This window comes from Eubalaena glacialis, chromosome 16, assembly GCF_028564815.1.
Source record: "Eubalaena glacialis isolate mEubGla1 chromosome 16, mEubGla1.1.hap2.+ XY, whole genome shotgun sequence".
Lineage (NCBI taxonomy): Eukaryota > Metazoa > Chordata > Mammalia > Artiodactyla > Balaenidae > Eubalaena > Eubalaena glacialis.
The window spans coordinates 78,772,226-78,787,203 of NC_083731.1; the positions used below are offsets into that span (position 1 = coordinate 78,772,226).

Here is a 14,978-nt window from a genome sequence, read left to right on the forward strand (position 1 = left end):
TATTTTTCTCAGCCAGAGATCCTAAGCTGTCAAAGAATGTCAATTTAAAATCTGACATAGAGAAGAAAATTATCTGTTATTCTGACCTCTAATTTCTTGACATTTTAATGCCATAATTGCTGTGGTTAGTGCTGCTTCATGATTTCACCTGTCAAGGAAGAATGAATCAATAACCTCAAGCCATTTCTCAAATTTTAGCACTAACTTCAAAGCTCAAAGTTCTAGGCAGATTATGGGATATATATATATATATATATATATATATATATATATATATATATATACTTTTTTTTTAAAAGGGACATATGTAGATTTTTGTATATTAAATGTTTCTCCTTTAAATCAGTGTTTGATTAAGGCATTAAAAAATCATCTTCCTTAGGCTACTTGGAGTTTAGTATAACTGTAGCCTTCCTTTTTATCTTTGTGAAATATAGTGATCTTCACATTTAAAAAATACTAAGATAAACATTATCAAATAAAAGGAATGCACTGAGCTCAATAAAAGGCTTAACGTTTTGAACACTATTTCTTCCAAGAGCCTCTGTCCGAGCCTGCAGGGCAGACCTCTGGGAGCTCAACGCTGATGCTCTGATGGAAGGCGGTGCGCCTTGCACAGGGGGAGGGTAAATGCAAAGGGGCATAAAGGACCAGCAAATAATGACTACACTATACTTCATTCCACTTATCCACAGGGCTCCTTCTTGTGACAACAGATGCTAGATGCTTCTATGCTGGCAAACGTATGTTCTGTACTATTCCTCCTTTACAGAGAAAGCAATGGAGGAAGAGGGACATTAAATGACTTGGCCACATTAGGAAGCTCACAGGATTTAAGTGGGTTCTCATCCTTTGCAGGTTCTTACATGTTAATGCAGAACTTTTTTGTGTGGAAATATGTTAGTCGTGGGGTAGAGGAGGTAAGGGTGCGGAGTGGGGAGAGGGACAGTTAACTCATATTCCTTGCAAGGTCATTTACTCTGTTATGTCTACAATGTACTAAGTGGTTACCTAGTGGTCTTAAGGACCACTTAAGTATCTTCCTAAGCAATCTTGAGTTGACATAGGGCCACTGGGTCAGTGTGAATGCCTCTGCTGGTATGTGCTTGAGCCCATGCTGCCTGACGGAAGGAAGGTAACAGCATTCCAGGTATGCACTCCCTCACCTAGTATTCTGAGAACTGACAGAAGAGTTTTTGGGTGAGAAAGATGGGTGAGGGGCTTGGGGAGGGAGGACATATATGCCACAGAATGACTCTGGGAGTTTCTCTAATGGAACCTCAGTATTCAGCAATTATGCCCTCAGACTGGGAATGCTGGAAGGAGAGTCCTGGAGTAAGGCACTCCAAGTCTGCATCACTGTGAGGTAATCAGGAGCAGTAATGTATTATTGTTCAGATTGCCTATATAATGACAAACATTGTGGTTGAACCTCTCCTCCCCAACAGAATTGTTTTTAATTATGCATTTTCATGTAATGTTTCATTAGGAATTTCTAGGGTTTGACAATTATACATAGTTTTTATTACTGTCCAAAGCAATGGTGTGCTATTTTGTAGAAGCAGGTATTTTTATAAGATTTGAGTAATAAACACTATATCTGTGTAAAGAAAGTCTCATTCTTAATTCCATTTTGTTTCTATTCTCTCATTTATCTCCTTATTTACTGTCATTTAAATATGAAAGATCTGCTATTTTCAGTCAACTTTAATGCTGCATTGCACTTTCATTATGTACAATATGCTTAAAATATTTTTATTTTGCCCAAGAGGATTAACTTGTAACTTTCTTTATAAGGACAGCATGTTATAATGGATAAAAATGTATGCTAAAATATTCAGGAGCAAAAATGTCTGTGATATTTAAAAGTCAAAAAACCATTTGGAGTTGGTCTTGGAATAAAAGGATAAGCTATTCCAATTATTTTCTTTTTTATCTGATTCTAAAGGTATTGGTTCTGAAAGGAGAATATAGTTGGTAAGATGTTTATAAAACTGGGCCATGTGTTAAACAAAGTTGTATTGTTAAGAGAATAATTAAGCTCAGAATTAGAATCCCCAGTTGTGTACAAACTAATCACATTATTTTGTAGAGAAAAATCCCTTATTTCACCAACTAATTTTATAATATTTGGCTCCTCTCTCATTCATTCATTCTCTGTCCCTATCTCTTTCTTCCAGCTTCAGGCAAAAATCCCATTTCCTTGTGCACACAACATGGTACAACACTGCACCTAATAATATGCTTGCAACGTGTTCTCCAAATATTTAGCCCTAAGGGTCCAATGATCAATGATCGTGAGGCTCTTCTCTTCCCTTTCCTCTTCTCTGCTTGAAGCCATACAAATGGAGTCATTTTGTTTTTATAGAAGTCTATAGGAAATAACTTTATGGATGCAAATTTTTCTTTTAGAGCTTTATTTCCCAAATCTACAAGTCTTCCACCTCTAAAATTAAAACTAAAAAATAAAAAAGCATTCCACTGACTGGAAATGGAGAAATGATTACTTGTTTTGCATAAAGCAGATGGCAGATATCTGGTAGAATGGAAGACTGGGATACAGCTTCCTTGAAGCAAGACTCATCTAGCAGCTGTTGCATCTTCACTCTTTTCACCTATCTGAAATAATTTTGTGCAACGTGGAAATGATTTAAATAATATATTTCATGAATATTTTCATAAAAAATAATTATACACATACTATAGTATATAATTCCCAAATGTTAGCTATAAAATTTCAGGGTGAGAACACACAGGAATAAGATACTATAACCTCATCTATTTTATTGATGCATTTTTGAGAACATACAGGGATAAAATACTATAACCTCATCTATTTTACTAATGCATTTTTGAGGACATATAGGAATAAAATACTGTAATCTTATCTATTTTTTATTGATGCATTTTTTAAGTATTCTGCCTAAAAGGCTGTAATTCTGCTTTTATTAAAAAATAGATACTGGCAGATTATTTTAATGTGAACTATTCACATTTAAATACTCAACTAGGTTTCATTAATTAATAACACACATAAGGCATTAAGCATTTTAATGAAGATGCTGAAGTAAAACAAATAAAATAGGAATATTGAAGTGCATTGTACATATCTGCATTTCAAAAAGGAACTACATGGTGGTCTCATTACTTGTTTTTGACATATAACACTCACTTTTCCACATTTGTCAAGAACCTGAAATCTATGTTTCCTAAAAATTTACATTGAAAGGAAATTTATACAGAAAGAGATGGAAAGCCACATTTGTGCTGAAGGGATGACAGAAATTTTCATAACAATATTCAACTTATTACCTACCTCCCTCAGCACAGGGTCAGTGATACTGTCCAGGTTCACAGAGCCTTCATAGGTTAAGTAGTGGAAAACATTTAGAGCCCGGACTGCTTCTGGTCCTCGCTGCTTGTAGCCAAATATAAGGTCAATCCACTGATGGAGTTGGCAAGAAACAAATTCACTCTCCAGGGCCTGAAATCAGTCAAGACAGAAATAAGACACCATGCAAATTTCCCTTTCTCTTACTTTGAAATATTCTATATAAATAAGTAGAACACATTCTTTGCATTCCTGTATTTTATCTGTACGTATTAAGACCTATTCTTAGGAGTGACAAAATACAACCTCTAATAAAACATAGACCTAAAAGAAAACTTTCTTTCTAAAATACTTAATGTTCTCTTGGCTTAACTGTATATGTGATGTGAATTTTAATGTTAAATAGATTTCTTAAAAAGACACATTCATGTTTAAAAGTAATTTGAAATGCCTGTTTTAATGCCATTTACAACAATTTCATTTCTAATGTTTAAATATTAGTTTGAAGATAAACAATTTTATTAGAAACTTTGATACATACTTATTTTCCTGCCTGAAGTCTTCAAAGTTACCTCTAACACTACTAAAAGGGAATGCCTTCCTTCTGCTATGAATGAACTCCGCTATTACACTGTTTAGGAACCAGTGGGTAATTTTAGATGTTTGCTGGCCAGTGGGAAATGAATGGAAATTACTGAGAGTCAGTGACCATACGAAACCTCCATAAAGAGTCAGAAAAAAAGAGACCTTTTCAGTTCCTAAGAAGCCATCATAAGCTTCCTAGAGGGGCCCTGGCAGGTAGGCAAGGAGTTCTGGTCACACCTGTGGTCTGAGCAGTGACAGTCACAGTGTAAGCTCACTGTGCCTCTCACCTCCTGCACTCATTCATCATCAATTTCTTATTGACTTTAAGGACACACTGATTTCAGCAGCATGAGGAAAAAGCTGTAGAGCTAGCTTCTTAAATTTCAACTATGCAAAGCTGTAGAAAACAATTTTTGAAATTACAGCTGTAACTAAATATGTGAATGAAGTCATTCTTTGGCTGCATGACCCTGATTTCTAAGGTGCTGAAACCAGCTTGGATTCACTTAATCAATAAATGGTTTCTTAAATTAACCCTCTGATAATTATATCAATATTTCATTTTTTTAATCTACAAAATATCTGAATGATAATTTTCAACTTTTCCCGTGATGACATTTAACTAGCAACTTATTCCCCTCAAACTCCCTTTTTATCTATTCCTTTCAAAATTTTTGGTATTTTATTTATACCAGTTATTGTGGATGTTTCTCATTCAGAAATAGAAACAATTAGATTTTATAAAAGGATAGTTTTCATACTAAAACTAAACAGAATTTCTATACTCTGTATCTCATTGGTCTTGACATAATAGTTTGGACTAGAACACAGGAAAAGGGACTAAAATACAAAAGAGATGTTGGTTAAAATTCTATACTGATTAAATCTATCATATTGGTTTGGTCAATCTGGATAAATGAGAAGTTGGTAATTATTCAGTAATGTTTTCAGTGCATGGTACAATAAATGAAAGGATGAAAAAAATGAATAAATGGCAGTTCATTACAGAGTCGCTATCGCCCAAGTCTGTTCACTGGAATTCAAAATAGTAGTGAAATCAGAAATTTTATTTAAAGGAAGATCTTACCAACATAATCACATAATCAGCTCAGCAGCAACCACTTCAAATCAATCTTATAGATACCACTAGACATATTTGGAAAGAAAGGGTCAATGAAATTTATTCCATTCGAATAAAACAATTATTGAACTAAATGCCTAATGCAATGATGAGGGCTGGAAGGAATGATCATCTTTCACTAATTTGAGTTTTAAAACATTTATTTATTATCTCCAACCACTAACTTTCATTTTCCTCTGCCATGGGCAATGTGTATAATTTGTTTAATGTTTCTCCTTTTGTTTACATGTGTTTTTATAAAACACTACTCATGTAATGTATTTCTGTGTGTATGTATTTTTGATTTATAAAAATGGAATAGGGTTACAGATTTCATTTTGTTTCTTACTTTCTTCACTTAGCCTTGCTTTTTAGGATCTACCTGTGTATAGGTAGTCTACTGCTTCCAGTGGCTGCTCAGAACTCCTGCAGTAATGAGCACTAGACTGCCTCTAACTCACCATGACACCACGCTGAGATGAATGTCCACTTTTGCATCCCTGTTTGGCTTTTTGTGAGAATTTCTTTGGGGCATATAATCTGGAGTAGGACTGATATGTCCCTGCACTAGATGTGCATAAACTGAGTCTGAGTCATCAGTGCAGATTGGCTTCCCCTGTCTCCCCTCCCTCCAGCAGTGCCTGAAAGTTTCTACATGGCCACAGCTCCATTGACAACTGGTATTATCCAGGCATTTAATATTAGCCTGTGTAACAGATACAAAACAATATCCCATTGTTGTTCTAATATGTTTTCCTCTGATTACTGAGGAATTTGACAGCTTTTTAATATGCTTGTTGGCCATGGGGGTTTCCTCTCCGGTATATTTCCTGTTCATGCTCTTTGTCCATTCTTTTCTGGAGGTTCCTGTCTTTTACGCTGTTACTTTGCAGAAGTTCTTTACATATTTTAGATAGTTGTTTGTTGGTTTTAAACATTGCAAATGCATTCTCCCAAATGTCACATGTCTGTTAACTTTACCCATGTCACTCTTGGTTGAAGAGAAATTCTTAATTTTGAGGTAATCAAAAAATTTTTTGTTACGTTTATGATTTTGGGATTTTGGTTTAAAATAACAAAGATAACTTTCTGTATTTTGATGTGTCAGCTTTATAGTTATGGTTTTACTTTTCATATACTGGTCTTCATCTAGAATCCACTTTCACTCATATATGGTATTAGATAGAGATCCAGCATAATTTTTGTTAATATAGTAAGTCAGTTTTTCTAATACCATCTATTAAACAAACACACCTTTCCTGAGTGATGTGTGCTGTCATCTTTCGTGTGTGAATATATGTTTGAAACAAAGATATAAAACTGCTATTGTTTACAGATACTATAATAATCTACCTAGAAAAAGCAATACAATCCTTCCTCCCTTCTTTCATTCATTCATTCGTTCCTTCCTTCCCTCCTCCTCTTTCCCTTCCTCCTTTTTTTCTGCTTTCTTTCTCTGCTATCTATCTACCTACCTACCTACCTTCTTATCTATCATCTGTCTATCTAGATATGTGTGTGCGTCTACAGCTCTTTGCACCTTTTATTTCTATTGTTATCTTTATTTCTTATATATCTTAATATCTGGTAGATTTATTCTTTTGAGAGTCAACTCAGCTATTTGTGGACCTTTATTCTTCCCTATAACTTTTACAATAAGTGTATAGATACATCAAAATAATTTTGATTGGGATTCCAATAAATTTATAGAGTAATTTGGGAAAATTGATATTAGGTTTTCCCATCTAAGGTCTCAGAATGTCTCTTTATTTATACAGATCATTTTCTATGTACCATATTAGATTTAAAAATTAATATTTTCACCGTAAAGGACATGGGTATTCTTGGTTAAGTTAATTCCCAGTCAGTTCATAAGTTTTGATGCAACTATAATATTTTAAAAATTATATTTTAAACTCCATTATTAATGATGTAGAAAAATGCTATTGATTTTTATAAGGTGACTGTGTTCCTGGCAACTCTTACTAGTTAACTTCTTTATTTTTCTTATATAATTGTTCTCAACCTTGAGAACTGTATTAAACAACAGTGGTGACATGAAACATCACTGTCTTTTTCCTGATCTTAAAAGGGTCAAAACACACACACACAAACGCACACACACACACACACACACACACACCATGTATTTAACAAATGGGTTGTTAGATAGCATTTTATTTACAGTCTTTGTATTTATATCCATACTTGAAATGGCTTTATTTCTTTTTTCCTTTACTTCCCTCTACTCTGGAATCAAGATCACAGTAGCCTCATAAAATGAGCTGGATGGCTTATTATGTTTTCTGGAATAATGTGCAGAAGAAATGAATTCCTTATCTCTTGAAAATTTGGTAGAATTCACCTGCAAAATAATATGGCCTTGGATATTTTGGGGGCTGGGAGGATTTACTATTTAAATTTCTTTAAGGCTTATAAGTCTTCTGGTGTCAATTTTGATGTTTTATATTTTTCTAGACATTTATCCACTTCATCTCAGTTTTAAAACTTATTAGTTCATGGCTATCTATAATAATCTTTAATTAAATTAAAAAATTTCTATGTCTACAGTTACCCTATTCTATTCTATATGTTAGGTAGCAGAGTGAATCAACAAACAAACAAACAATCAAAAAATAATTTTGCCTCAGGTTTTTTTTTGGGGGGTTATAAAATTAAATGACAAAGGAACAATAAGGTAGTAGATTAAACAGATAGTCTTACAGAGGCTGTCTGTCTTGCTAGTCACTGCAGAAAACAAAGAAAATCCAGTTATAACATTTAAAAGCTAAATCTGGTTCTAAATCAAATGCATATCTAAGAATTGAATTTTAGATTTCACATAATTAAAGCATAAACACCTATCTAAAGCTGAAACCTGACACTGAGACTTAACTGTATTCTAAACAGTATTAATCTGTTAGTAAATGCATGCTATCTGCTTATTTGTTCGTTTTAGAACTATGTTTTCATGCACAAACCTGTTTTGGACTTTGAAACAAGATTTTATTGCAAACACTCACAATTGAAAAATAGAAAGAAATACTTGATTACTAAGCTATTAGGGTTATAATGGTCTTAATAGCTTGCTTTACCCTCTCCTTGCATACCTAAGAGCATAAGCAATTGCTTTAAGCCTAGATAAACCAATTCCCAATCCATAATTCTACCCTGGGGATCTGGGAGGAAGGAAATAAAGAATGAGATTTAAACCAGAGAGGATATCTCTTAGATGAATAATAGTTACCTAATATCTAATTTCAATATTGTCCCATGGGTATTAGAACGTAGAGAATTCTTTCTCTAACAGGTTTAGGACAAAGCAGCTCAGAAACTTATGAGAAAGGAAACTAGGCTAGTGGAATTAACTGTGAGGAGAGAATTTTGTTTTCTCCAGAATTCTTTTATTTAAGAATACTGAATTTCTCTCTCTCCTTCTAGACCAGACCAAGAACATTTGCAAGCCCTTTCTCTTGTTGCTTCAAAAATCTGCTTCTGATATTGAAAAAATTCTCCAAATAGAGTTGCATATATTCCAGTGGACAATTAGAAAATCACATTGCTACTTCTTCTGTAGTGTCTATACTGGCTTCTCTTCATGATTAAATTGAAATTATAGCTATTACCCAGTGAAAGATTTAATTATTTTAAATAAAGGTAACATAGTTGTTTTAAATGTTTATTTTGGGGGGCTTAAATTATTCTCTTACTTGATTGCTTCCTGGGTGTATAATATAGTGGATTCTTTTCCATTCCCACTAGCACCATCCTAGTCTTAGCCCTCATTGCTCTCCACGTTGGCTACTGCAATAGACTTTAACCTCTTCCTCTACTCCGGGGCTTGCACCCTGCTGGTGGAACAGACTTTTGAAACCATCATGCTCTTACTGTCATCCTCGATTTCACATCTTCCAAGGTTCCTCCTAGCATAACACATTCAGTGTAAACTTTACCTGACCCCTAAGGACTTTCAAACCTTGATTCGACACTCCCCCATGACTTCTTTGGGCTTCTAGATACAAATTCTTGGCTCCAGCAGCACAGTTTACAGCCCCGGCACACAGCAGCTGGTATGACCTCTGAACCTTTGTTGCTCCTTTCACCTTAACATGAAAGCATTTCACCCTCCTGCTCCTTCTTCATGTCCCAGCCATCCTCACTCAAGTCCAAGGTCTGCTTCCTGAGTTCTCCAGCTCACAGTCTCTGAAGTCTTCTATGAATTTCTATGACACTTACCATCGGTACCCTCCTGTTTAATGTAGTAAATAATGTATACAAATTTACTTGTGAAAATCAATTTGCATATACATTGTAAAGTGCTAGACAAAGGGAATGGGGTTATTACCAATTAACACTTAATTGTTTCAAACATGCCATACTATATTCTCAATTAGAATCCAAGCATTTGGAACTTAGGGACTATACTTAATGCTGCTTTTACATTTCCTATAGCTCCTAACTCAGCATTAAATGATAGCTATTTAATAAATATTTATTGGCTGATTATTTAAGCAATGAGAAAGATATGTTGGTCACAAGAAGGAAGAAAAGAAATGTCAGGAAGTGAGGGTGGGGGTGGGAAATTCATTCATTCATTCATTCAGCAAGTATTGACTGACCATCTGCTATGGGCCAAACACTATTCTAGACCCTAGGATCACAGCAGTGAATACATGAAACCAAAATCCCTGTCAGAAAGTTTACATTGTAGTGGGGAGAGACTAGTAATTAGTAAGAGAGTATGTCTGAAGGTGATAAATGCTAAGGAAAGGAGAAAGACAGGAAAGAAAGTTAAGAGGTATGTATGGATGGGGAGGGGATTGCTAATTGAGAGGAGGAAGTCAGAGAAAGCTTCCTTGAGTTTGTGACAACTAAGGACTACAATGAGGAAGTGAACTGTAAGGACATCTGAGGGAAGATGATCTCAAACAGAGGGATCAGTCATTCGTTTATTCGTTCGTTCATCATTCATTCATTCAATATGGAGCACCTCTCATGTGCCAGGAATTATTCTAGGCCCCAGGGATACTGTGAGAAACAAGACAAAATCTCTGATCTCCAGGAACACATCCCACTGAAATGCAAATAATCAAGGTGAATACAGCCTAAACTCTCTCCAGCCCCAAATTACTGACCACCTACCACATGTCAGATGCTAGCCTTGGAGGATATACAGATGAATAAGTATGCCACGTCCTCAAAAAGATCACAGTTTGGTGGAAGATAAACATGTTGACTTGGGCTTTTCCTGCTGCTCGAATTTCTGCTAAAACTCTAATACGATGATATTAGAGTTATTCCCCACCCCATTCTTTTTCCAGAAGAATTACTTCTTCTAGAAAGTAATCCATCTCTGCTGCTCTAGCCATCACCACTCAGCACACTTGGCCCCCACCCTTCCTTTACCTGGCTCTATAGGACTAGAGAAACCTAAGGGGAAAAAGGTCACTACTAGGAAGTTGCAGAGGGAAAATGTTGTCTCTAACTTTAAAATACATAGAGAATTGATTAATTTCTTACTACCTTCACTGCTACCACGCTGGTCCAAGCCACCATCATCTCTCACAATACCTCCTAACAGACGTGCCTGAGGCTACCCTGTGCCTCAACAGTTCATTCCCATCACTGCAGCCCAAGTGATCCTTTCACAGCAGAGCAAAATCGTAGAACTCTGTCTGCTTAAAGCACTGCAACAACTCTTGATTTCACTCAGAGTAAAAATGCAAAGTGTTTCAATGGCCTTCAAGGCCGTATGTGATTTGCATCTGTTACCACTCAGTCCTCTCCTCCTACTGTGCGCTCCGTGTTTATCCTACCCCAGCCCACTGGCTTCCTTGCCAAGCACACCCCTGCCACAGGGCCTTGGCTCGGATGTTCTCTCTGCCTTCACTGCTCTTTCCCCAGGAGAGGAAGAGTCTCTGGGTCACTCTCTCACGTCCTTCAGGTCTTAGTTCAAGTCTCACCATCACAGTGAGGGGATCCTGACCATCCACCCCTGTATTTCTGATCCCCTTGCTTTGCACTTCTTTTTTCCACAGTATTGATCACCTGCTAACATTCTAGATATTTTACTTATTAATTTCTGTTTATTGTCTGTCTCTCTTTGATCAAAAGTAAGCTCCATGAGGGCCAAGATCTTTGTCTGTTGGTTCACCGGTATACTCCAAACACGTAAAAGAGCGCCTGCAACGCTCAACAAGGATCTGTTGACTGAGCGTTGACTGAGGCTGTATGTTTATTCATGCGGGTTCCTAACTAAAGTGTGAGCTCCTGAAGGCCACTGCCTGCGTGGCTCACGCTTGTGTCTCCAGAGCCTAGAGCAGTATGAAGGCAGTAACAAGCCCTCAATGATGGGGGTAAATGAAGGGATTTCTCTGCTTTACTCTAGCCTTATTTAGAGTAGGATTCATGGCCAACTCTTCTTTGTGTTTTCCATAATACCTTCCTCAGAACTGGCTCTCAATAAAGGTTTATGTAATGAGCAAATCCCCAGTTTCAGAGATAAGGAAGACTGTGAAGCTCCAAGAGATAAGGACGCCTTATCCGCCCAGAGTGCCCCGGCTAACAGGTGGCAGGGCAGGCACTCACATACAAGATATCTATTGCAATATATATACTTTTTCCATCTCAATATTTTAAGATGCTGCCAAAGACTTCCAACAATTCTTATGTTATGCTATTTGCTTAAACTTCGTTTTTGAGCAAGGTATTTTTTCAGTACAATATACCCTAAATGCACATTTTTACCTATCACAAAAGAGACTTTTTCCTTACAAAGTGAGAATCTAATAAAGGATGTAATACAGTCAAAGCAAAACCACACCCCACTGTGCTCTCTGCCTCAGCGCGCTGCGCCCCGCCCTGCAGACAGAACGGCCTACGCCTGGTCCCACGGCACCAGGAACATGCCGGGCAGAGGGCTGGAGAGATGAGTCGTGCACATCCGAGACTGGCCTTTTTCTAAAACAAATTTTTAAAAAGGGCAGATTATGATTGATGAACCCAGCATTAAGGTAATGCTATCAGACATACTTTCTATTTCTGCCCTTCGTGAGGAGGTCAGATTATAATCATGTTAGAACTGAACACAGTGCTTTATTAATGTTTCATGACTGAGTCGGTCGCAATCAGCCTAGCTTCGTGTGGATAAATTAAACCAGTTCTTGATGTATGAACTCAATGCACTGAGAATTTATTGAAATGTCTACTAAAAGTGTCTCTATCACTTTTCCAGGTTTGCTAATGAAACCAAATTTTGAATTTCACAGTTCTTCAGTGAAACACAAACCTTGTCATATTTACAAAATACAAACAACTCTAACCAATTATATATATTGTTGTCTATAAATAAAAAAAACAACGGACTAAAAGAAGTACATCATTAAAAATTCAAAGTATTGTTTCATTTTAAAAAAAATAAGAAAAGTTAATGAGGTTGTCAGCACGTAAAGGCGTCTACAAATGCATCAAATGCCTTTTTAATTGCTGGCATGGGATAATGAAGCTGATCATTTATAATCAATGATATCATCCCTTTTTATAACATTATTTTTGTCATCTTTGCCTTGAATTTCTTAATGACAGCTTGAGAGAAGAAGGAGGGAATGCTCCTTTGTACGGATACAGAATACTAATCCACCCAAGAACCAAAGGCTTTTTTACCACTGTGAATGTCATTTCTTTGGGCTATATGACATTTTCATTTTATACTTTAGTCTCATTACAAAGAACTCCATCAAATAACGGAAGATAATCCCAGTCCAAATTATAAATATACCAGAGCGCATTTTCTCTAAACCCATTCCATTTCATAAGCACTAAATCCTGTATGAGCTACCCAGCCAGTATAAAGTTAGAAACTTTCAATGCTACAAAATAATAATAAAAGGTGGATGCTGTATTCATGGAATTTATGGAAAACTTATGAAAATTTAAAGACTTCTATATTTTATATTATAACCCAGGTAATTATAGAAATATTCAACAAGTAAATATTTCTTCAGCAAAAAAAGAAGATAGGTAGATAATTGATTACATTTTCCAGTTTTAACACAGATGGCTGACCTTATTTCTTCATAATATCAGTATGATCATTTCCCATCAGTATGATGGGAAAATGGACCAGAGGTTGGAGCAAAGGAAACCATACATAGGGTGCTGTGAAGGAAAACTTCAAGTTAAAGAAAAGCAGTACAGGAGACACTGAGACAGGAGAGCAGCTGTAGACACACACGGCTACATTTTGTAACGTGTCTTTTGATAGCTCTGACGCTTTAACACTCTTCCCATAGGCAGCAGCTTGCGTCTGCCCTTTAGCTCAATTCTGATGCAGCAAGAATGGCAGCTATAGACATAGAATCTTTTGATACACATGGTAGCTTTCCCTTTCTATTCTGTAGAGTCCCTTCAAGGAAAACCCAGGGAAAGGAGACAAAGAATAACCAGTTCTCAAGCCACCTATTACGTGTTGGCTAGGCACTTGCTACACAGGATCAATTTAACCTGTCATTGCCTCCTGGTGTCCCAGGGAACCAAGACTGGGGCAGTTTAATTTTCCCAAATAAGCAGAATTTTGTGTAAAACCTTTCATTCCATGGAGTAAAGGTTTAGTTCACAAGTCTTACCAAATTCATAATGCCTACAAGGTACCAAGAATTTGGTTTTGAATAGAGAAAAAAAGTGCCTTGCTTCTTTCATTTCTTCATGAAGCCAAGTTGGAACTAACTTATTACTTACAATAAAAATGTACCATTGATTTCTGAAAATGTTTTATGACATTTTCAGAAACGCACAAGTATTTATCTGTCATACTTTAGTTATAAAAACTTATTCTTTTGAACAGATGAAAGCAAATCTTTGAGGAACAGTTACTTCACCGTATCATATGCAATCCTTGTAGTTCCTAGTACGCTGAACACAAAGGTCAATGAATGTGTTTACAGTGATACTAAATAGTGAGATTTATTTTGAAGAAGCACTGTATTCGGACTTAAAGTTTGCTCAGCAGTGCTTCAGCTCTTAGAAAGACAAAATATAAGAGATAAGAGGTGCATAAACAGAAGTCAGCTCTTGAACTGGTAATGTTAGGACCAGGAGTAAATTATTTATTATATTATATTTATGTGCAATAGAAGTACTCTGATCAACTATAAATACATGAAAAATAATTTATTACTCAAAATTTGCCTTTGTGTATTTTATTCTCTCTTAAAATAAGAGGGAAAAATCTATTTTAGAGTTTAAATTGTTTTTACAGTGTTATTATCCTTTCTCAGGCTGTATCTTTCAATGAATAATCTGCTAATTCTCTTAAAACCCAAATGATATGAGACCATTTTGTGAGAATTAGGTATTTCTAAGGAAAAGGGATTTCTAAAAACTCTTATGTGGTGATCGCATGAATAATAAGATAAGCCAGAGTGTCACTGATTACATCTGAATCGTAAGTCTGAGTCAAATTAGGTGTTTGGAGGTCATCCATGCTTAGATACAGATAGTTTGCAAATGACACACAGGTTGTATTTCAAAGTGCTTTATAATTTGGTGTTTGGAACATATATTGCAGTAGAAACAGTATTAGTCTAATCTGGATTGGTTCTCAAGTCGATCTATAAAGCCATATTTTGTTTAAAATATAGGTGAACTTTTAAAGTCTGTAAATGGGCATAGGGGACATGACATTCAGAGTGCCAACGTGTGATGCCAGGCACGGTAAGTAAGAAAAGGCACTTGGGTCCAGACCTGGGGTCAGTCACTTTGCCTTTCTGCGTCTCAGTCTGCTTATTCAAATAAAGGTCTGCTCTGGGTCTCAAATCCTGTGTGTGACTATAAAGTTTAACATGTAAACTAATGTAAAATAATGCCATTTCCTCCATTTTGTAGAGTTGGAAGATAGACTTCTTCCAACACCCACTGGGTGGTGGGACTTGGGACTTCCTCAGC

At 36.1% G+C, this 14,978-nt stretch overlaps 1 protein-coding gene across 8 annotated transcripts in view; it reads right to left on the bottom strand.

Moving 5' to 3' along the window:
• NBEA (neurobeachin) overlaps positions 1-14,978 on the bottom strand; it is a 629,474-nt gene that overhangs the window by 36,315 nt on the left and 578,181 nt on the right. For all 8 annotated transcript variants that reach the window (XM_061171071.1, XM_061171076.1, XM_061171075.1 and 5 more), the window contains one exon: positions 3,317-3,484. In XM_061171071.1, coding sequence (XP_061027054.1) covers positions 3,317-3,484 — 168 coding nt within the window. The remainder of the gene's footprint in view (positions 1-3,316; positions 3,485-14,978) is intronic.